Source organism: Plectropomus leopardus, chromosome 20 (genome assembly GCF_008729295.1).
Source record: "Plectropomus leopardus isolate mb chromosome 20, YSFRI_Pleo_2.0, whole genome shotgun sequence".
NCBI lineage: Eukaryota > Metazoa > Chordata > Actinopteri > Perciformes > Serranidae > Plectropomus > Plectropomus leopardus.
The window spans coordinates 12,640,669-12,664,497 of NC_056482.1; the positions used below are offsets into that span (position 1 = coordinate 12,640,669).

The 23,829-nt window shown below is 39.6% G+C and overlaps 1 protein-coding gene across 8 annotated transcripts; it reads left to right on the forward strand.

The window, feature by feature from the left end:
- The first annotated feature begins 1,266 nt into the window (after positions 1 to 1,266).
- Positions 1,267 to 22,862, forward strand: golga2 (golgin A2). 8 transcript variants are annotated; one of them, XM_042508811.1, is made up of 28 exons: positions 1,267 to 1,338; positions 3,619 to 3,771; positions 6,525 to 6,593; positions 7,690 to 7,842; positions 8,156 to 8,205; positions 8,670 to 8,733; positions 9,513 to 9,572; positions 10,598 to 10,678; positions 11,195 to 11,233; positions 11,355 to 11,417; positions 11,821 to 11,914; positions 12,045 to 12,151; positions 12,375 to 12,433; positions 12,633 to 12,774; positions 13,000 to 13,089; positions 13,499 to 13,606; positions 13,736 to 13,823; positions 14,567 to 14,709; positions 14,889 to 15,107; positions 15,465 to 15,578; positions 15,823 to 16,047; positions 16,182 to 16,281; positions 16,408 to 16,499; positions 16,789 to 17,017; positions 17,193 to 17,354; positions 17,486 to 17,592; positions 17,710 to 17,902; positions 18,787 to 22,862. In XM_042508811.1, exons 1-28 carry the CDS (start codon positions 1,291 to 1,293, stop codon positions 19,053 to 19,055), a joined length of 3,321 nt encoding a protein of 1,106 aa, XP_042364745.1. In that variant the 5' UTR covers positions 1,267 to 1,290; the 3' UTR covers positions 19,056 to 22,862. The 8 variants fall into 8 exon arrangements, with proteins under 8 accessions (XP_042364745.1, XP_042364746.1, XP_042364749.1 ...); XM_042508812.1 differs by having other exon boundaries at positions 8,159 to 8,205; XM_042508815.1 differs by lacking the exon at positions 7,690 to 7,842.
- The last annotated feature ends 967 nt before the right edge of the window (positions 22,863 to 23,829 follow it).

Genomic DNA, 23,829 nt, shown 5'->3' on the forward strand with positions numbered 1-23,829 from the left:
CTTATACAAATAATATATGGTGTTGTTTTATTGGACTATCATCATTTTTTACCACACCTAACAGTCAACAGGTCCTAAATTTGACTCTTGGACATGGTTCATTATTCTTTGAGTTTGCATGGTCTTTCCCGAATGTTGCATCAGCCAGGTGCTCTGCAGAAGTCGCTAAATGACATGTAATAAAACTGCATGTAGGTTGGTTTGACAAGAGACTAAAATTACCATATATTACATAATATTTATGTGAAAATGCCTAAGTGTTTGTCTGTTCATCTGTATTAAACCTGCAATGGTCTGTCAAGATGTGCTTGGTAAACACAATTATAATAGATTCCTCTGTTCTTCATTAAATATTTATTTTATCGATATATTAGTTGAAGAAGTTAATAGTAAGCTCTTAAGAACATTAACTAGTGTGATAGATCAGACAAAGCAAGACAAAAACAAAAAAGTACCCCAATAATAAACACAAGAAAAGGATTCACACTAGTTTTAGTTACAATGAGATAAATTGTTGAGATTATCTGACACCTACAATTAATGCTAAAGATGGATATAAACCCAATAAAAATGAAATAGGAATTTCTTGATCAAAAAATGCCATCAAACTAAACCTCCTGCTCAACCTTTTAGAGCACATTTTGAGTCACTATATCTTAATAAAAAAATGTGTTGAACGGAAATCAACCTGATTGAGCCATCTCTGCCATTCAGTTTAGGTTTGCTATGCTAAAAGAAATTCCCTAGATGTAGCTGTGTCTTCAAACACTGTTCCTTTGCATTTTTATTTAACAAAAAAGGATGAATATCCACTGTTGTTACCATTATATATTAATGCCCATTATATACAAGCAAAAGTGTTAGGCTGCCATAGAGTTGATGTATATATATATATATCAGTGTCTTTATTAAGATACAGACAAAATGGAATTGGAATTGTACAACCATAATAATAATAATAATAAATAATAATAATAATAATAATAATAAGGGGTCTGTGAAAAAGTAAACTTTTATTTTTATTGTAGTCCAAAGGAAATTAAAAAATTCAAAGAAAAGGAGAGTCCATTGCTTTTGTCATGGTGAGGACTTTAAACGGATAGAAAGACTGAGTTTGTCTTTAACTTAAATCTGTAACGTTGGGGGGGTTAATGTTTTTTTTAATTGTACGTGGTGATCACACTATAATACATCCATGATCACAGCCAGAGTCCTGCGACTCCTACCGGCAGAGACACCGAGAAACACCAAACTGATGACGTGGTTCGGTCGGTGAAACAGAGCAGCAGTATGGCCGACCAGAGCAGGCAAATTAAACTCGCTGCAGCCAAGAAAAAGGTAAAGTATTTCTCTACTGACACGGTTAAACACATTAGTAAGCGCCGGTCTTGCCTCGTCTCTGTTGGTTAGCGTTGCCGGTGTTTTCTTTGGGTTTTGTTATACATTTCTTTACGGAGCAGGGGTGTTGTCATTACACGTCGTCCGACCTCTGCGCTGTCGCTTGTCCCGCCTCACTTGCTCCTCTCTCGGCTTCGATGCGCAGGAGAGATCGGTGCTTCTCTCGGGCCTCTACTGATAGCATTAACTTTCCCAGATTATGTGGACTATTTTTAGTCCTTAGAGGCGTTTATCGCATCCTACGCCTCTAAGTTAGTCAGTTATTGACTCAACTTACTCTGCCCAGCGGCTTCATGTGTCTTTCTAGCTAAATGTGGTTATTAGCAAATCTTAACGTACTAGCTAACTAAGGCAAGTTATCATTAGCATGCTGGCTAACTGATGAACAGTTGGCTGTGTTTGAGTGTGTGTGTGTGTGTGTGTGTGTGTGTGTGTGTGTGTAAAGAATGCTACCCAGCAGTCGGACAGCTTTCTGTTTTGTCTGCAGGATGGCTCAGTTATTTAAGGGAAATGTCAAGAAACAGCAATTTCAAAACAAACGATAGCATTGTAGCAGAGCTAGCAGGATAGAATGACGGGGACTGTTTTGACAGCTGACACCCCTCTTCCCTGTCCGGCTGGGTGCTTCAGCTAGGTGTGTTGGGATAGTCAGAAAGATGGCCTTATCAGCTGTGAAATGTTAGCTTCGGGAAATGGCTCGTCAGCATTCCTCGCTGCCCTACAATCTTCGTGGATGAGTGGTTGTGGGGATAACACTTGACATTTTGTTGCGATTCAACCCCAGTATTTTAGACATGGAGGCTCCTGTAGTCCCCCTGTGATTCGCTGGGGCCCCCCACGACAGATGTCACCAGGCACCGTGCCCAAACACGCAGACAAACACATTCAGTTCGGTAAACTACACATGTATGATTATAGTTTGGCGCAAGTTTTCAATGTCGTATTGTTTACTTAAGTCCTTGAACAAACGAGTGTAAGTGTCAGTCAATAACTTTTTGGCAGTGGCTATGCATACTAGTGTACATTTGAAACCGGATCTTTTGAGTAGATGGGGGGGGGGGGGTCCATCCTTGCTTTATCTCAGACCAAATTCACATCTCCCAATTCAGTTGTCTTGGTAAATCCCTCCAGTTGTTGTTCTGAGTCAGGTTGCAGCATGGGACATGGGATTTTCATGGTATGACAAAAGTCTCAGAAAATATCACAGATTCACAGTATTACAGATTTATTGTTATCAGTCAGAGTGATGCTTAAATGAATTATAACAGAATGGTTAGATTTAGTTAAACAAACATTTTATCTAGGGGTCGACAGATTATCGGCCTGGCCGATTTAACAGGGCCAATATTTGGCATTATGCCGATTATCTGTGTCAGCATTTTGTTTTAATGATTGCAGATAAATTGAATAAATCAAAAAGTGTGCGTATTACACTCAACCAGCACCAGGGAAAGCAGTCTGCAATACATGCAAATAAAGTCTCAGCATGGGAGGAACTTTTACTATGTAAAACCTCAGGGAGCTATTTTAATCTTTGAATTTTTATTTAAATTTGATCTTTTTGAACTTTATGAAAAAGAGTTGCAGGGAACTTGCTGTATATGATGACAATTTCAGTTTTGATTAAACATTTGCTAAAGGCATTTAAACAAAGGTTTGTGTAGGAGTTTGTTATATTCCAAATTCTAATATGACAGAAATGTTTTCATTTTTATTTTAAATGGATATAAGTACCAAATATCAGTTATCAGTGTCATTAAGTATGAATAATCGGTGTCAGGCCTGAAAAAATCATGTCGGTCAACCCCTAATTTTATCACTATAATTTAAACCTCAAACCAAGGTTTGTTTTTTGATTCGTTTTTTTATTTTAATTGAAAGTATGTGTAAAAAAAATAACATATAAATGAAATAAAGGTGAGATTCTCCATTCAGTTGCATTTTTTTCCAATACCATACAGAAGCAAATGTACATGGTAGCTGTCAACTTTCATATCATGGTATACCTTAAAACCTGTATATTGCTGCAAATATTTCTAAGCAATGTCTAGGTTGGTTGAAAGTTGGGGACGATAGCAAAGGCCTGCTGCAGGATTTGTAAGAAGTAATAAAATAGGGTGTAAGTTTGTTATATAGGCAGCAGCAGAGTTTGCCCTCAGGCAGTCAAGAGTTGCTTGCTCTACTTATATCTATTGTTTCCTTTTCTTATGTGCTGCTCAGCTGAAAGAGTTTCAGCAGAAGACCTCCCCTGCTAGTGTGGGAGGAGAAAAGGGTGGAGGAGGAGGTGGTGGGGCAGGGGCCAAAAAGAAGAGGAAGGTGAAGGGACTGAACCAACACGATGCTCCTTCAACAGACAGAAACTCTCCAGACAATGTAAGTCAGTCCCAGTCTTCCCATTTATTTGACTGCTTGTCATTTTGTCTTTGATGGTCAAATAACATACCGCTTTTGCACTTAATCTTGTGTCTGTGCCCTGGTTTCCCAAAACTAGTGTGACCCTATAAAATAGATTTGAATTTGCATAAAAAAAATTTTCCTTTTTGTATTTTAAACACTGTCATAGCACTAAAACATTTTAAAAACACTGTTAAGTTGGCAGTTTACAATAGGCAGACAGCAGTCATTGTTTTGTGTATGTACGTGTTATGCACATACAATCTGCAACATTTCAACACCACCAGTTCTGTGGTAACTGTGAGCTGGCAGTGTAATATATACAGACAGAAGAGATCCACATGCGTATAGACAAAGTTCTTTGTCTTGTTGTTTGTTTTCTTCAAGTAGTAATGATTTGTAATGGCTTGCTTGGCCTTTGATCACAGAATATTTTGCCGTTGTGAAATGAGATGGCCAAATTACTATCAAGTTGCCAAGTGTTTTCATCCTCGCTATCAAACACGCAAAGTGCCAAGAACACAGTAGCTGTATTGACACATAACTGCTGACCAGGTGAAAATAATGTTTATGTAAGAAAGAGAAGGACACTGTACAAGAGACGGATCATAGCAGTGGCTATATTAGAGGCCATGATTATAATGCAGCAACCATAAGGTGTTGTTGTGTTTTTTTTAAATATACTTTATGCACTCATGCATATTGCATGGTTAAAGAAAGGTTTGTCAAGGCCAGCACATACACTAAATTTTTAGTTCTAACAGATTTGTTATGATAAGTATTTATTTTGAAAAAAATATCTTTGTCAGTTTACCATTATTTTTGTATATTTGTTTTTGCCGACTATTGATTTTGTCTTTAAAGTGTTGCCATCCTGAATAGTTGTCTCCTCTATCTTCTCGTTATTAATAGCTTTTTGTTTAGTCCTGTTTGCTTCTCTGATTTAAAGGACAGAATGTGTTAAGATGTACTGGGACTGATCCATATCAAGACAGTAATATCTATATTTTCGATAAGTAATAATTAAATACTTGTATTCTTGGAAGCAGTGAATCACTCTCGGGAGTTTCTAACATGTCAAAATTAGAATTTAGACTTTTCTTAACTGGAAATAATACTTTCTTGAAATAATGCTTCACTCATGTGTTTTGGCTGGTAATGTTGGAACACTAAAAAAATGTAAGCTTCAACCGGGGTCATGTGCATCACTGTTTGAGTATTGGCACTCTTAATTTGCCTATATGCTGCTGGTATCTACTGTTACATTTAAATATAATGCACTGTCCAGTCCTGTATAGTCTGGCTAAAGCTCTTATTAGCAATTTGAGAATGCCCATGAGGACGCACAGTTAGGCATGTGACTCCAGCACACAGCTTTCACACACGAGAGCTCACTGACACCGGGGTCAGCTTTCCACAGACCATGTCGGTTAGTAGTTTTCTAAGCCTGATTGGAATCTGGGCTCGTCACAACTCTGCTGCTGAGTCGCTTTGCTTGTTCAGATGCAGTCTTTTTTTTTCCAAACATGTTTGATTTTGATTGGCCAAACTGGAAAGACTTGTAGTCTGAAGCCGGTTGAGGTAGAAAATCTTGATTGTGATGCTGTAACCAAATAACCAAATGGAGTTTAGATTAAGGGGTCAGAGCACATTTTACAAAAAATGCCACATCTGATGGTAATTTACATTATAAAGATCCATATCCTGCCTGCTTCTTTTTCAAACATAGTCCTTTGGTAACTTTGGTATTTTTCAACCTGGCCCTTTTATCCCATATTTTTCTGTCTTGGTGACTAATGAAGACCATATTTTTTTAAACTGGTCCAGCATTTAGAGAGAGTGCTGCAGCTGACAGCTGCAAAATGGACTGCTGTGTAACCACTCAAGTCATTACAGTACTGTCAGTGAACATTGACCAAAAGTGCTTGATTTTGTCTCACAACATTATTGAAAGGACTCTGCAGAGAAATACTTTTTTTTCCTTTACCTGTCACCTGACACGATGTGTTTGTCGTTGCTTCTCACCAAGGCTTACTCAAGGAGAAGTCTCGTTTTTTTCCACATTGACTTTTTACACATTGACGAAATCAATTGAACATTCAGCCATGAACAACAAAAATCTATTAGATATCAGTAAGCGATGCTTTCTGTACTCCCACACAGCAAATTATAACCAGCACTCCTCTCTCAAACTCTCACTCATGTTTCCACTATTGTCGTCCTGCAACAGGTCACTTTGTGCGAGACTTAAGAACGAGACTTCTCCTTAAGCAAGATGTGGTTACACACAATAATACAGAAACACGATTAAGTTTAAGGTAAAGAAAAAGTTTTATTTTTCATAAGGTCCTTTCAACAGTAATGTCAGACACTTACAATAACAACATGAGCTTGTCAGTGGAAAAAAGCAAGCACTTAAAGTGGACATAAATTGACAGTGCGCTGTTACACAAAGCAGTTAAATTGCAGCCCATTATTATTCTAATTATTAGTGGTAAATAAAAAGCTTCCATAAAAATGAAGGAAATATTTATGGACTTCTTCAACTGGGTATACCAGCCTCGGTTTCTTCGTCTTATACACCCTCGTCACTTCTGGATCTCTTAATTCTAAGATTTCATGTAGCAGCTGCTTCTCTGTGCCCGCTTGGCTATTTCGTTGTCACTTGCTTAATCTTTCTCTCCCCCTTCACATCTCTTTCACTTTCCACCCTTGTTTCTTCTTCCCTGTAGTTTGACAGTATTCTGAAAGCACTTAGTCAAAGCAATGGAGTAGTCCTACCTCCTTATGGCAACAGTCAGGTGAGCCTCTATCTCTCGCTTTCTTTTCTTTCTTTTTTTTTCTTTCTGCCCTGCCTGTTTCTGTCTGTCGCATCCCTCCGCTGTAAATAGCTGCTCCTCATGAGGTATTTAATATCGTATCTTGCTTCCCCATTCCTACCCCCTCTTACGTCAAGTGCACAGATATTCTTTTGTGTCACAGAGACAAGAAAGCATGAGGCGGGTTTAAGCGGTAATTCTTTCGTTGGTGCTGTGCTTTTAAATCCATGTCAAGAGAGTGCATTAAAAGTTAAAGAATAAAGGCTGCAAGATTATTTCTCTGAGTTTATCCAAATAATGTTGGTGATCTTCGCCCATCTAATGCAGTAGTTGAGTGTGAATGGGCAGGTTAGTAGTGGGTGGCATGAGTCTCAGTGGTTGCATGGCTGTGATATCTGCGTCTTAGTGAATCATGCAGGCATGCATCTGGGAAAACAAGTACAGTTTGTGTGTTTTACACTTCAGTGGTGTTCTCATTGCTACTTTTTTGTCTATTCTTTTTTTTTTTACTGCCTGCCTCACATGCACTCCTAAAAGTGTTATTTTGTTGTTCCAAATGTCTTGCTTGCATTAGCTTCAAAGTCATAGTAAGTGCAACAGAGAAGGATTGTTCGTCACTCATTCAATCCACTGTTAACATTCATACAGCATAATCTTGAGTTATTTCAGTGTTTTCATTCTACTGACATTTCAGAGAGTGCCATGAGTAGCTGTGGAGGGAAAAATTGGAGTTGCAGCAGCAGTGTAACAGCTTTCTCGCTATATCTATCACTATAATCAACAGAGCCTGCATTAAGGCACTCTTTAAGCAAAGTACAACAAAAATAGTTGCTAACAAAGTCCCATCGTTTTCTTATTACATTCTTATGCCCACTTAGACTGTGGAATATCATGAATGTAACTGAGTCAAGTGAACTATAACCCTGAAATAGTCAGTGCAGTCATTAAGATATTTCTGTGCATGTAAAAGCATATACAGTTTGCAGCATCGTGGTCTTTCTGATGCTCTTTCATCATAACTGCTTGTTTTCTTGGCATTAAACCAGTGTGTGCATTTTTTGTGTATGTGTCACCTCAGACCTTTGCTGACATGGAGGCCATCGGGTCTTCAGTTCCCCAGCTGCTGGAGGACCCAAAGGGCGAGCCTGGTCGCGGCTCACCTGTGTCTAACCCTGCTAGCGCTAACACTGCTACTAACTCTGAGTCTGTCGGTCACAACACTGACCTGCAGGTGTGTCTCTCTCTTTCTGTCATTTTTTTTGTCTTCTTCTGTCTCTCAAACCATATCATGTCCTCTGCGTGTCCTTCACATCTAAATTTATGTGCCTTAAGCATAATGACTCCAAAAAGTGTATTTGCCAGTTGCTGCATTTTTAGTGGTACATGTGGGGAGACAACAACAGATAGCCTGCTTTGTTTGATTTTGATGTGTGCTATGTGCATTGTCATCACGCAAAGTCTTTTTATCCAATCTTATTGTCTGTGTTATGTCTGTTCATGTGTCTAACTCTCCCTTCCTCTTTCGATATTACTCTCCGTCTCAGCAGGACTATCCCGATACCAACGGCAATGAGAGTTTAACAGAAGAAAATAGGTGAGGTACCTAATTACTCACTGACCACGGTACCCTTGTATCTTATCGTTAATCCCTCTTTTTTATCTTGTAGCACATAACACACACAAAACAGAGGTTGCATTAGTTTATATGGACTGGATGTAAAAAGTGTCGACATAGGCAGAAAAAGCCACTGTAGAATATGCCTGCCAAGGTTTTGCATTATCATGTCACAGATATATTTTTTGCAGTCAAACTTGTTTAGAATTTAGAGGTATAGATTTACTGCAAGGTGAGGAAACAGCCTGTGGAAACTGATCGTTCTGTGAAGTCATTCTACCAACAGCACATTTAATATTTGTGCAGTTGTCATAAATTAGTTATAATAAAGAATACTGCTGTGGCTTCAATATGTCCTGCTACTCCAGCTGTTGATTACTAATGCAACATAATACATTTCATGGTTTATGTGTGATTGATTATTAATGTCTGTCATCCGGCAGACCACTGTCTTCCACAGAGAGCCTGCGACAGCTCTCACAGCAACTGAACGGCCTAGTCTCTGAGGTACGATGTTAATCCTGCCAATATCATCCTGTCACTCTCTAACAAGCACATGCACACACATTTCCATTTAGTGTACGGCTTTTAACAATAAAACACCAAACTGATGTGTACTTTCAGCAAGGGTATGCTGCATCTATTCTTGGCAAGAATGGACTAGAAGCATTTTCAAATTTGCCAGTTGTTCGCCATGGCCTCAAGCTCACTGACAGCATCAACTGGTGCACCAGCTTGATGCATTTCCTCTGAACTTGGTTTAGTTATGCACAGTCAGCAGCAAATCATGAAGTGTTCTTTTTGTCAGGTTTCTGAGACACAGTTAAAAACAACCTTTTATCTGCAGACTAAAAAGATTAATAAGATGAGTATTGACAAGTATCTTGCTTATCCAGTAGTGGGTCATACATTAATATAATAAGAACACTGTTTTTATATTAAACTCAAGAAAAAATGTAAAGGTATTGTTGCCCCACTTGGTGGTGAAATACAGGTGTTACTACTGCTGACTAAACAGATTGCCCATCTGCAATGCATCCATTTTACCTTTAAGCTTTTAGAAAGGGGTCATTTTTTTTTATTCAAGCACATTCGTAATTCTACATACAAATGTCTACAGACACAGTATTGTAGTTTTAAAAAATGTAATGCTGTTATGTGGGACATTCAATATTCAGGCTGTCCATAGGGTCTCACTGTAAATTTCACATATGGCAATAAAGTTACCTTGTACCTTGTATTTTCTGTTTGGAAGTGAATTAATGTGCTTGTTTGTGTCATTACAGTCATCTGCTGCGTATGTGAATGGGGACAGCGCACCTTCTGGTGGAGAGAGAGAGCTGGAGGTGAGATTAATATTTTAATATTTTCTGTGAACTTAAAACCCAAGTTTGAATTCAGTCAGTTCACGTTCAGGTCATAATAGTGTGTTTTGTTATTTACAGTAAGTTGGCGGCATCGTAATATGATACATATTTGTCTGCTGTCCTCCGTATAATGACAGCATACCCTTGACTTTTTTAAAGCATGACATCATGTTATCACACAATACCGGCATCTAAGGTGAACCTCAGTTGAGTATCAACACATACTGTGCCTGGAATGAGTTTTCTCTGGCAACTCTTGATTATTCGTTATAGGGTAGTTCATTTTGTAGCTAGTTATCTAAAATGGTAAGCCTCCTGTGGCAGTGTAATCTGCCCAAAACTCTGACTCGTTGTTACTGTTGGTTGTTAGTTTACTCAGATGTAGGGCTGCACAATTAATGAAATATTATCAAAATCACAATGTGATGACAGTTTACCATTATAAATGAAGCATTGTAGTGCTACAGAGATGCCCTTTTATATTTGTCAAAAAAATTGCAGTAAGACTTTTTTTTTACTTAGACAATGTTAGGGCTGCATTGCAACTGAAGGTATTGCTAAAAAATTGTGGAAGAAATTAATGTGTAGTTGGTTCGATAAATGATTGATATTTTATTATGGCAGAAGAAACAAAATAGACAAAAATATCACAAGGCAACAAAACTCTGAAATAAATTGGGTTTCCTGAGATAAATCGCAGTTTGTAAGTGTTATGTGGTCTCTGGTGAGGGTTGAAGAAAATGTACAGAAACGCACTGCTACCTAAAAATTCTCCATTAATCAGTTTAACCAACATCATGTATTTGATGGTATATTTTGATTATTTGCCTCATGTTTCATTATTAAAAACACCTTTTGCACCACTTGTAGAAGTGCTATTGTTTGCCTCCATGTTAATAATTCACATTATAAAGTTTTTCCTCTTTGTTTGACTTTTGCCACTGCACTTTATCCCTCTCTTTTTTTTCCCCCTCCATTCCCGGATGCATGTGTGCACGTGATAGGGTCGGAACCAGGAGCTGGCAGCCGCCCTGGAGTCCAGCAACCTAACAAACTCTCAGCTAAATACCAAGCTAGACCAGCTGGTAAGAAGCTGTGTGTGTTTTTGTGTGCACGTTTGTGTGATCCCCTTTCTAGCCATCCCACAGTTATCACATTTGTGCATGGACTGTCTGCATTCTGCATGTCATATAAAGTAACCACACACTAGAAGAAGTCATGCGTGCCTTTTATGTTATTTATTTCTCTCTCACTTAGTTTGACTAAAATACACTGATACAAATTCTAAGCTCTGCAAAAGGAGTTATATGGATACATACTTCACTCATAGTTGTCAGAACTTGGTAGTAGATTCTGAAACGTAGCACACTAATGGCAATAAACTCAAAGCTTTAAATAATACCTTAAAGGTTACCATAACATAGATAACAGAGCAGGTTTATTATTTCAGTGCTTTGTGCTATCCCTGTCCTGTCTGGCATGCAGATGAGGGCTTTTGTGCCAGAAATTTGGTTGTTTTAAGGGGCTAGAATTGCTGCTAGGGTGATGAAAGAAGTGTTGATCTTTCCCAAACTTAAATGCATATCCTGTTGCTCTGGCAGGCACAGCAATCTCAGGGGCTGTCAGATCAGCTACAAAAGGTAAACTGTTTTTTTAAAAAATTTCTTTCTGTCTGCTTATTCTTGTCTCAATTTTCCAGTCCACTGAATTTTTTGCTTCCTTCCTGGTCTTTCATGAACTTTGGTATTTTGCTTTCTTCAGGAGCGTAAAGAATTCGAACAGAGATTTTCAAAAGAGCAGGGAGCCATGCGGGAACAATTACAGGTAACTTACCCATGCGCATTAATTAAATTTGTCTGATGAAGGTTGTTTAGAATTTTTGAAACTGTGTCATCGCAAAAGAAAAACTGGCAAAAAATCTAATTGTGCTGCCTTGTAATGTAGCCGTGTGTAATGCCAGAGTCCACGGTGTCACCCTGATTTAAAGTGGATAGAAATATGATCTGAGAACACACCCTCCCTATTTCAACACTCCCCTCCCCGATGATTCATCACCCAGACAAGACTAAAAGATGTGGTCTGCGTAGCAAAACTGCACTAAATGTTATTAGTCTGTAAAGTTTTGGATTTAGTTTTAAGTTGTGGTTTCACGAAGAACTTAACGTATAGTCATTTGACAGTATCCAGTCTCATGAAAAGTTGTGTTCTTTGTCTGTCCTCTCCAAAGGTTCACATCCAGACCATTGGTATACTTGTATCAGAGAAATCAGAGCTACAAACAGCACTACAATACACACAACAGGCTGCACGGCAGAAAGCAGGTGTGTGTGTCTTATGATCAGCCGTGCATGCACTTGAATAAAAATGTTTCATCTTGGCAAAGCATTAGTTAACAGTTTGTCTGTGTCTCTCTTTTTGTGTTTGTGTGTTTGTGTGTGTGTGTGTGTGTAGCTGAGGCAGAGGAGTTGAATAACCGTCTGCAGGCAACAAAGCAGAGAGTGTCAGAGCTCGAGAGAACACTGTCGACTGTCTCAACACAGCAGAAACACTTTGAAAAGGTAGCAAACATTGCAGTAATCTCTCCTCATGAACAGAATTAACTGAGAAAGTCTAATGCAGTGCAATATATAACATATGATAAATTTACTTGACTCATAATGCTTGAAAAATAGATCAGCAGCCACACACAAATGAGTGTACCTCCATTCTACATTTCACTTATCTTCTGAAGTTGTGTGTGTGTTTTTTTTTTTAAATATTTTTTTTCCTTTTTGTCCCCAGCAAAACAAAGAATATGAAAAGGAGAGAGACAGTCTGAGGCTAGAGGTGTTTAGACTAAAGTAAGTCACTTAATCCTAGCATACAAATGTATTTCATAAAGTTTCCACAGCAGAAGCATTGCTTTGACATTAATAATGGTATTAAGATTCCATGAAATTGTATGCATTGCAACAGATTGCATGAGCAAACCTCTTAAGTCCTGTTAGAATCTGGGAGGTTAAATGAACAATGTGTGTGTCTGCATGTGTGTGTTCGCAGCAATTTGAGTGAGGAGTCGAAGCAGCAGAGCTCGGAGCTGTCAGAGCAGATAAAGCTGAGTACGCAGGAGAATGGAGCAATGAGGCTGGAGGTGGAAGATCTTCGCAAGAGACTTGAAATAGCTGACCTCATGTTGCAACAGGTGCATTAACACATAGGCGCAACATTTTACAGTCCATACACATATATATACTGATCTTTATTTTAACAGTAATCGGAAAGATGGATGAACTTTACAGCCAAGCTACGAGGGAGTTGCTTTAATCTTGATTACTATATTTTTGTACACTGACAATGCCGCCAGATGTCATCATTTTATGAATACCTACACTTCATTTCATAATTTCTCCTTTATGTTTCTCTCCAGTGCTCCAGTCAGTCAGATCCCACCAGTGCCAACCAGCAGGTCCAGTTATTGCTGGGAGAGAAGCAGCAGTTGGAGGCACACAATCACCAGGTCTGTGTATAAGGTCATCTGTGTGAATATTCATTTTTAAGTTGTGAGATTGTACACAGTGTTTTGATATTTATTCTATGCATGTGGCTGTTTAGCAGATACACTGCCATTTTATAGTGTCTGCAGCCATTCATTTATAGAAACATATACGTCGGACACAGTCATTGTAGCTCTCTGTACACATTTGTGTCAAATGACTCATGAGATGTCAGCTACCTTTCCTATTTTTCCTCTTACATTCCATATTTGATTATTTGATACATAAAAGTTGCAAATTAACCCTTCATATGATTAAGATGATGAAATTAAAAAAAAGACAATTATGAAATGTATGCCTAAACTCCTGCGTGTTTACCATTTTATGACAAGTTAGTCTTGCCTTGTTAACACCGTTTTCTTTGTGTTGTAGCTGATGGAGTCAGTAGCCCAGCTGCAGATAGAGAGGGACCGTTATGCAGAGCAGATCCAGGAGGAGGGCCGTGTATGGAAAGACAAAACAGAACAGCTGCTAACACAGGTACAGTAACATGAGCATTGACATAAGGTTGACTGTAACCTGTAATCTGTATGTTCTTTGTTGTTGTTTTTGTTTTCAAGTATTGGTGATAAGCAAATGACTACATGATCTGTGTCGATTTCTGTGTAGATGTCTTTGGTTGCAGAGGAGAGGGACAGAAACATCAGCCGAGTCCAAGAACTGGAAGCCAGCATCACGGAGCTAAAAAATGCTGCCGGTAAGAGGTTCCCATTGCCCTTATGTAATGCTTCCTCCTTTTCCTGGATTTTCTGCAGCTCCTTCCTTAAGCTGCCTGTATACTTTTGGTAAATTCTTTCGTTTTTGATTGGATTAAGGAATGGGCTCCCCTTATCTTCCACCAAATGCATCTGCATCAAGGCTTTGGTGTTATCAAATTGTTACAGTATACCAGAATATTTAGAAATCCTGAAGGTATGATTTTTAGTGGCGTCAAACACTCCTCTTTTTACTAAATTCATCCTGAAATGGAGTTTTGAGGCAATGTGTTGTGCCACAAGAGGTCGGTCTCCGCTGGTTTGGAACATGCAGCTGAGCTGAGAGAGACAATAGCTTTACAGGACCAGTATAAAGCCATCCGGCAACGGCATACAGACAGGGGAAAAACTGCATGCTGAGCAACCTTATTAGATCTTACTGAGTGAAGGCTTTACTTTTAGATATTTGGAACAGTGGAAAGACAACCAAGAAGTTTTGGTTGTTTTTTCTCTGGTTTTTTTGTACACATACCGTCATATACTATATGCTCCCATGAAATGTCAGTAAAAACTTAAAAAACATAGCACATTCTATTTTTGATTTGTTGTATTTTGTTTTAACATAATCTTTAAAAGCTTTAGTATATGTCGACAATAGCATTCTAAAAACTGGGCACACGTGTTGACATAGCTGCCACAGTCTGGTGCTTTTCTCTGACATTATTAAATTCTTCTTCTCCTCCAGCGTTGTTGTCCCAGGAGAGAGAGGCGCTGGATATTGCAGAGCCCCAGTCCTCAGGGCCATCAGAGAGTGAGGTGGCTCTGCAAGAGGCTCTCAACACACTACAGCAGGAGAAAGATGCTCTTACTGCACAGTACCAGGCACAGGTATGCATTTATTAACCCATGCTTGAGCACTCTCCCTAAATTACAGCTAATGTTTTGTTGATGTCTTGAATTATTATGAAAGGTTACACCAACTGATTTGTTCTTTACATAATGGTTTGAACATTTTACATATTCTTAGACTGAAGTTTCTGTATAAGCCTCTGTAATATTTCCCCAAGCTGCGAGATAACGAGCAGCTGAGCCGCCTGTGTGCGGAGCAGGAGACGCGTATGGGCGAGATGGAGCGGCAGGTGGAGAGCCAAACCCAGGAGGAGGAGGACCGCCGGCGCATGCTGGAGGAGGTTCAGTCAGACAAGGCCACTATTAGCCGTGCTCTCACCCAGAACCGCACACTGAAGGACCAGCTGGCTGAGCTACAGAATGGTTTTGTCAAACTGGTGAGGCTGAAAATCTAGTTGTCCATCTGTCCTCTCTCTGTGACACATTTTGAAAGTGCTGTTATTTATATACTTGATATTTCATCTGTTTCTGTCCTAATTTGTTACAATTTTATCAGGATCATCTTTTCTTTTTGCTGAATCCTTGTTGGCCTTCTCTCCTTAAATGCATTTTGTGTTTAATTTTATCTTTCATGTCTTTGTTATTTGATTATTTTCTTGAGTTTTGATTCCTGTTTCTCTAACAATAAGTCAATAATAAAATGCAAAAAAAGGGAAATGCATTCACAACGAGCTCAGAAAATGGGAGACTGCTGCCTTTAAGCCAAAATTCCTGTTACTCCTTCATTTGTATAGACCAATGAGAACATGGAGCTGACCACTGCCATCCAGTCAGAGCAACATGTGAAAAAAGAGCTGGCTCGCAGGATGGGTGAACTACAAGAGGAGCTGCATAATGTCAAAGAGCAGGTGTGGTCACACACAAAACACAATGACAAACACAATCAGAGGCCTGCTAATGGATTTTCATGACTTGGCATCTGCCAATGCTTGCACCATATGTTTTTAGTTTTTATTCTATACTTGTAGGACATACACACAGTGCATTACAACAATAGAGCAATATATGATAATAGCATCGAGAAAGTGATTCAATTTTTTTTTCAACTCAATTCCACATGGTATTAATCTTCTTTTGTCTCCTTGGCTCCAGCTGGAACTGAAAGGTACGGAAACTCAGGGTCTGATAGAGCAGAGGGACCAGGTCGTGGCCCACCTGCAGCAGTATTGTGCTGGCTACCAGGCCCTGGCCTCGGAGAGGGAACAGATCCAACACCAGTATCTGCAGCAGCTTCAGCTGATGGACCGGCTGCAGCACGATGAAAGCCAGGGCCGCGTGCAACTGGAGATCAGTCACAATCAGCTCAAGCAGGCGCAGGTGTGTATTTCACGAATAATGTTATGATATTTTATTGAAGTGCTGTAAATATGATGCACTCATCTTCTTCCTCATCTAATATGCTGAGTGCGGTCTGGAGTTTGTTTTGAATGACTCTCTGTCTCCCCCTGCAGGAGCATCTGGAGATGTTGGTCAAAGACAACGAGCAGCTGAAGGCGGAGGTAAAGGAGCTGCTCAACAGCTCTGCTCTTGCTTCGTCACCCAGAGACCAAGGTAAGATTTGTCCATTGCTGGTATGGTGGTACTTTTTTTACCTTTTGTCTTTTACTGTTTTGTAAAAAAAAAACAACCTGTTATTTAAGTATGTTAATAGTTTTTATTTGTCATTATGTTAATTAGGTGATGGAGTGGAAAGCCAGTCCCTGCAGGAGAGCCAAGAGAAGTCTTCCTCCTTAGTTATCCCAGAAGACTTTGAGAGCCAAAAGGAAATGGTTAGGAGGAGGATGAATGTTCTTTCTGAAAAACTACTTGTGCACATATGCAATAAGGATTTGTCAATTTCCTTTTTTTTTATTACATCATGAAGGCCTAAATTAACCTTTAAGTTGACTTTTGCTGTGCCAGAATGTTTTTTTTTAAAATACAGAAATGATGTTGAGACCCCCTGTGATGTGAAAATAGTTTACACATGAATCAAAAGTTTGGCATCACCCTATTTTGACCCTATTCATTCGCTGCCACCTACCTTCCTCACCACCACCATCTGCCCCCCCACCACAGGAGGAGTTTATCCGTGGAGCTCTGGCTCAGTTGGAGGCGGAGAGGGACGAGGCCAGAAGGCAACTGGAGGAGGAGCACAGGCTCCACATGGCAGCCCGTCACCAGACCGCTCTGGCCCTCAGCCTTGAGCACCAACACCACAGCCACAAACCTGTTCATGATCATCATCACGATCACGATCACACTCAGGGCCAACACAGTCATTGTGAACACAGTCACGAGCATTCAGGTGAGGAAGAATAGACCAGTTATTTGTGTGAAAGAACAATTAAGTTGAGTGACTATGTTCTTATCAATTCAATTAAGACTTAAAATATTCTGTAATTTCTGATTATATGGATAAAAAACATAGTGAAACCATAAGGGTGCATGATCTAAACCAGCTGTTTACTCAACTTCTTCAGAAGGAGGAGTGCCTGTGGAAGTTCATCAGGCCCTGCAAGCTGCCATGGAGAAACTTCAGCAGCGTTTCACCTCCCTCATGCAAGAGAAAGCTGACCTGAAGGAGAGGGTGGAGGAGCTGGAGCACCGCTGCATCCAGCTGTCTGGAGAGACCGACACTATAGGTGAGACAGTGTGATATTTTTGTTTTTACAAATGAATTTTTGGTGTAAAATCTACACTTTTTCAGATATATAGAAAAACTCTTCATCGCCACACTAATTTCTGTGACTTTGTTCTGTATCTGTCCTTCCAGGGGAGTACATAGCGCTGTATCAGAGTCAGCGGGCCATCATGAAGCAGAAACACCAGGAGAAGGAGCAGTACATCAGCATGCTGGCTCAGGACAAGGAGGAGATGAAAGTACTGTCCCTTTTTTTTTTAAAATAAACATTAATGCAGTAATGTTGTTGCACAATATGTTTTTCATGTTGCATGGTTTCAGTTTCATAGTTTCATTGTTTCTCCATCGTCCATCAGGCGAAGCTGGCGGAGCTGCAGGATCTAGTGATGAGACTGGTGGCTGAGAGGAATGACTGGTACAGCCGCTACACCGGAGCAGTTGCCGGCACTGGCACAGTGAACCCAGACCTACTTCCTGTTGGGGAGGATCACACTCACCCTGAGCACCAAGCACACACACATACAGAGCTCAGTGCTGCCAGTGGAGCAGGTAGGCACAAGCAGAAGTACTGTATGTGCGCTTCAGCTGCACCTGCTACATGACAAATTAATGCAAAAACAATTGAACATGATCACTGTTTACTAGGGATGAGTACCAAAACCTGGAATTAAATTGGCAAAGACTCCAAAACTTCCAAAAAATGGAATATTGATAAGCTCTGATGTTAACCGCTGTGTCATTGGTATAAAGAAAACAGAACCGATAAGAGCACTGTCAAAATGCCATATGAATAAACAGTACCAGTAAGGGTAATAGAAGCGGTAAAATCCTAACAATACATATCCCTACTGTTTACATAGGATGGTTGGAGGTGTGCCCTCTCTAAATACCACTTGCCCTTTTTTTATATAGTAGAAGTCATTAAAGAGGTCCTGATATGTTCATTTTCAGGATCATATTTGTATTTTAGGGGTTTTCTAGAATGGGTTTACATGCTTTAATATTCAAAAAAACACATCATGTGTCTCATACTGCCCGTTACTGCAGCACCTCTGTCTGAAACAGTCTGTCTGAGCTTATGTCCAGCCTCCTGAGAAGTCCAGTCTGCTCTGACTGGTCAGATGGCTCTCTCTATTTACATTTTAGTGTATTTGTTTTATTGTGATATCACTAAATTATGGAAGTAAACACTGAAACTCAAATGAGCTGTTTCTGGCAGCTTAAGAGCAGTGCCTTCTGAGGGAGAGAGAGTTCCCTTTGGTTTGGTGTTTGGCCTTTATTACATGGGAGACCTTTTACAAGCACAGAAATGCTATACAAAACAATACAGAAAAGGGAAAAACCAAAAAGCATATTAGGTCCCCTTTAAAGCATGCCTTTTTCAAATCAGTTTAACTTCAGCGTGCTGCTTTCCCTTTTTTTCTCTGCTGCAGAAACCATGGAGGTCATTCCTCTGTCAGAGCCCACCACAGACCTGGAAGCCTCCTCATCCCAGACACTGTCGAGCGTGTCAGCCCAGACTGATTCCAAGCCCCTGGCACCCAAAGAGGACGGCACTGCCCAGCAGATCATGCAGCTGCTCCAGGAGATCCAGAACCCCCAGGGAGCACTAAGATCACCCCCTTTCCTCGGAGAGAACCCCTGCATCCCCTTCTTCTACCGGCCTGATGAACAGGACGAAGTCAAGATCCTGGTGGTGTGAGTGAGTTGTGTGTATGACAGATGCTGGTGTGTGTGCTTGTGTGTGTATGAGATATTGGACATGTCTTGAAGTCTGGGGATTATTAAACACAACAGTATGTTTGTAGATTATTGATCATATTCACAAACACTTCTAAAGTAACATGACCCCCCGCAACAGTGGTCACAGACATGTGAATGTCTTTGACCCAGTTACATTAAAATGCCCCCTCTCTGTTCTGTGTGCTGGCACTAATGTGTGCATGGATAAAAAGAGAGTATTTTCTATTTGTTGTTTTAATGTTTTTTGTCTATGATGCTCTTCCCAGAGAGATAATCAGTATTCCTTAACGCAATCTGATTACTCTTCTTACCACCATTTTTAATCCCCATCCCTCTTTCATCTCCCATTTTACACATAAGTGCAATAAAGGGGTCGTATATTCTGTGCCCTTGCTGATACAGTACTTCGAAGCTTTTGAAAAATTAGCAGCCTGGTTGTGTGCAACTTCATTTTAGTGCAAATCTCAGTTTTACACAATTCACTGTACAAAATGCCAAAAAAAGAGCATCACGTTTGAATGTAATAGTCCGAATATTTACCTGTGTGTTTGTGTAACGTGAGGAGAACTGATGATAGTGAAAGGTTGCACAAGGAGAGGAGATGCAGAGCGAGAGGGAAGTTGAAGTCAGTTAAAGAGTGCACATAATAGCTTTTGAATTGTAAGTGCTGTTTAAAGTCAAGAGCTGGCGAGTTACATGATGACGTTCAGGAAGACAGAGGCAGGTGTCGCAGAGTGGTACTGTTCCTAAAATAACCTTTTCTCCACATCATCTTTTTTCCTCCAAACACTGAAAATAAGTCTTATGTTTGTACAGTGTGAAATGTTAATATATGTGAAATGCTTGTGTTGTGATGTCAAACATCCTGTTAGACTGAGAGAAGTCACCGCCGTTATGAAAAGGTCGGTTCTGAAGTCATTTAGGGGATAGATGCAATTTAAAGACCCCATAAAGAAAAAAACATAATTTCTCAACTGTTGCTAAAACATCTTCAAAGTTAAATTCATCTAAATAATAAGAGGAGAAGTAGGAGTAATAGAAGTTGCTATCCGCATCATGTTTATCTGCAAATTGTTTTACTTTTGCTTTACCATTACCATAATAAATACTAAGGTGCAGTAACTTGGAGGAAGTTACAGAGAAGTTAAAATCTCAAAATCTTCACTCATAATTCATCTTTCATTGCGTAATATTCTATAAATAGTTGCTCTAAGGTATTTCACTGTCCCGTAGACTGTATATTAAGATGGACAACACATCTCCTCTTACAAAATGAAGCCAGAATATCCTAGATCTTGCGTAGGTGACTTCATTTGGAGCCAGAATCTGCACAGTCACGATCCAGCGGTATCAAGTTCCTGCCCATACTCCTGTTGGACCACTTGAGAGCAGCGCCATGTATTGTGAGCATGCCAGTTGGCACACACAGCTGTCAGTCATAATCACAAAGTCCCTTTTTATAGCATCAAATAACAAATTATAACCAAACCCAAACTTTACAAATGTTATTGGACTGAATGGATCGAATCTCGATAGTGAATATAATGATTTTGCAGGGGCTGTGTCACTCAAAAGAAATGTATCCATTGATTTACAGATGTCTCTTTCCCTAATACATATCCACAGGAAAAAGTATTTAGGGCCCCATGGCATCACATGATGGACCCAGACGGTGTAATTCCACTTGTGGCCACTATGTGAAATAAACTAACCCAGCAATCTTCCTCGGGGGTGGAAGTTATGACCTATACTGCAGCTAGCCACCAGGGGGCAGTCGAGATGTTTTAGCTTCACTTTTGTTGAGCTCTCGTGTAGTCCATTTTTATATGCTGTCTATGGGCAGGCCTCATCACAAAATCAGTCCACACTTGTCATTTAAGTCATGAAAACGTAATTTTTTCCTCATCTCTGCTCATCCACAACTGAGCCATAACATCTATCCCATGGGGTCTTTAAGTCTCTAAGCACATCGACACTATTCATAAGAGCCTGGTCTTTTCTGTTACGTTTGCTTGTAGTTTCACATATCAAAGATGAATTAATGCACATCCTTTACAACTGGACTGTGTGAGTGATGCGTGAGTGTGTGTATATTTCCAGCTGTTTCCTCGTCAGCTGAAGTTGCATCTGTTGTTCCTTTTTGTAGAGTTCTATCAGATTATATAAGTATGATTGCACTAAAACTGTAAAAAGCTTCTCATTCAGCTCTGTCCTCTGTGGCTGTTTAGACCGTTTCTGCCACAGAGCCAATTAGCTGGTTTAATAATATCTGCAGAGGAAAAAAAGGGGGAATCCGATGAAGCGACACTCTTAAGCTGAGGGTTCCAGTTGAAGCGTATGAATTTAATTGAAGGTGTGTGAGTGTGTGTGCAGTGTTGCGCTCGAAGGATGAATTGTAAATATGAGTGAAAGCTGGTGAAATTAATGAGACTGCTCACTTCCAGAGGTTGTAATGTTAATCCCAAAAGTATGGGACCAATCAGAACTTGAGGAAACTTTCCAAAGCAAGTCAAATTTGTTCATATTTTCTAACTCTTGTATTGGCAACACTGAGTGAATCTTTGGGCATTGGAAACAAGAACTAAAGTAGTAGTTTTCCCAACATGAGGAGCAACTCATCGCAGGCGTCTAGCTTTAAGGGAGAGATGCTCATGTTCACAAATGTAGAGGTTGATTTCTTCACCATTGAGGTCTTTCCCTTTGCAACTAATAACCAAGAGCTACGCTATCACAGCTTTTTTTATATATATATATATATTTCAGGTCAAATCATGGCAAAGGTCTCAGGTTTTTAAGAGTCTTTCCATGATTTTATTATGCAAAGACCTGAGCATTTCACCGCAAGTCATCCAAAAATCCCATTTTTGGAGGCATTTCTTTCCTCTTATTTGGATTAAATTTAAGATCCTCCCTGTTGTGTTTATTTTTAGGTAGAGGACACATTTGTTTTGTTATTAAATTGCACATTTGATATTTATCACTTAAAGTAACAGGACAGAAAGCGTTGTTGCAAGTTTTTGTATTTTAAGCCAATTATAGAAAGCTATATCTAATACGTGAAGGCCATATGTTCTTTTTACAGGCAACATGAACAGCTTGGCGACTACCCTAAACCACAGCACTTTGTTAGTAGCAGGTGGTTTTTGAATAAATTCACTGAATCATTCTTGATTTTAAGAAATTCCTCTGTCACTTTTTGGTTTCCTTTGCCACAAAATATGATTCTTTCTTTTCTTTTAGTGTTGTTTCGGGGCTTGTAAAATAAAACAATGTGGATAAAATTACTCCCACGATCTCTAATTCACTGTTAAATTTGCCATGCGTGATTGAAACAAATAGCAATGAGGAAGCATTTATTGTCTTTACTGTAAAAGAGGTGGTGTATATACTGTAACTGTGTAACATATTGTATATTCATTATGCCTGGTGTGTGGGGGAAGTGCTGCTCTGCCGTGTTTACTGGCAGCGTGGACGGTGTGTCTGGAAGTTAGTTCGGAGTCGGGGCGTAGGCGGTTACTGACTGGCTGTGATTTAATACAAAGATTGACTAAAAAAAGAGAAAATATTCTATTTATTTGGAATAAGTTAGTATCTCAACTAATCAGTTTTAATGTAAAATAGAAGTGACTGTTGGCTGGAAATGAAGGATCATCTAGAGAACTGATTTTGTTCGAGGGCTGCTTCTGACAGAAGCTTTCTGATTTTTTTTTTCCTTGAGTAATATTTTCTCCCCTTCTCCTGAATAAAACTGATTGAGCAACTTGAACACATTGTGTTTGACTTTCTTCTTTGTTTTGGTATCCCACTCTGGCAGTAAAAATGCAGGAGACAGTTTGACTTGTCAAAGTAGAAAAAGCACAGGTGTTGCCAATGACACTAATGATGGCTCCAAGTGCAGAAAGCGTGCAGAGAAACTGAAGCAGCTCAGCCATCGTTTATTTAATAAATTACACCTGTGCTGTTTCTACTGTGATAAAAGGCCCACTCCTTTGCTCTCTCAAGATCACAGTTAAACACAACCCTCAGTGAAACTCTTATATATTTGCAAACATTTTCTTTATTTATTCTGAGTTTGGTCGCTCTGCAATTTAAACCCCTACTTCTGCTGGCAAAGGTGCCTGAAATGATGAGCTTTAATGTTGCTTTTAGGAACTTAATTGTGGCTAATGAAAAGAAAAAATAGCATGCTGATGTTAACCCTCCCCAAAGCTACAAATATATCCCCTTGAGGCTCCTTGAGTGACTGGGGGGGAAATGAATGACCCTCCATCCACCATAAATAACCATTTATTTGAAAGATTTATGTGAAATGGAGGTACTGGAGCCAATGCAAAAGGCAAACAGCATGAGAGTGAGTATTCAGAAAAACAAACAGCTAATTTCTCACAAAAATGCAAATTCCTCTTACAAATTGCAACACAAAAGCTGTGTGTGCACTTCAGCCAAATATGGGTGCATGATAGCCACCTGTCAATACAAACAACTTCATATTGTATGTTCCTCCTCTACGTCAAAAAAAAAGAAACATAGATCCCTCTCAGTGCTTACAAATTATTTGACATGCCTTTGCACCACCCCCTCGCCCACCTCATAAAGGATGAACAGTCCCATAGTCTTGTTAGTATTTGAGAGTATAAAGAGACAAAGAAGACAGGAAGGAAACTTCATTCAGTACACTGAGGTTTTTTATTGTGTTGACAAAGCACAGCAGCCCTGTAGGGTAAAGTCATCTC

Excerpts from the sequence above, each read along its gene's own strand:
- golga2 (XM_042508811.1), top strand. The coding sequence starts at position 1,291 with ATGGCCGACCAGAGCAGGCAAATTAAACTCGCTGCAGCCAAGAAAAAG. Across the intron at positions 6,594-7,689 it reads CTCCTTATGGCAACAGTCAG|ACCTTTGCTGACATGGAGGC; the intron begins GTGAGCCTCTAT and ends GTGTCACCTCAG. Across the intron at positions 17,355-17,485 it reads TGGAGAGACCGACACTATAG|GGGAGTACATAGCGCTGTAT; the intron begins GTGAGACAGTGT and ends CTGTCCTTCCAG.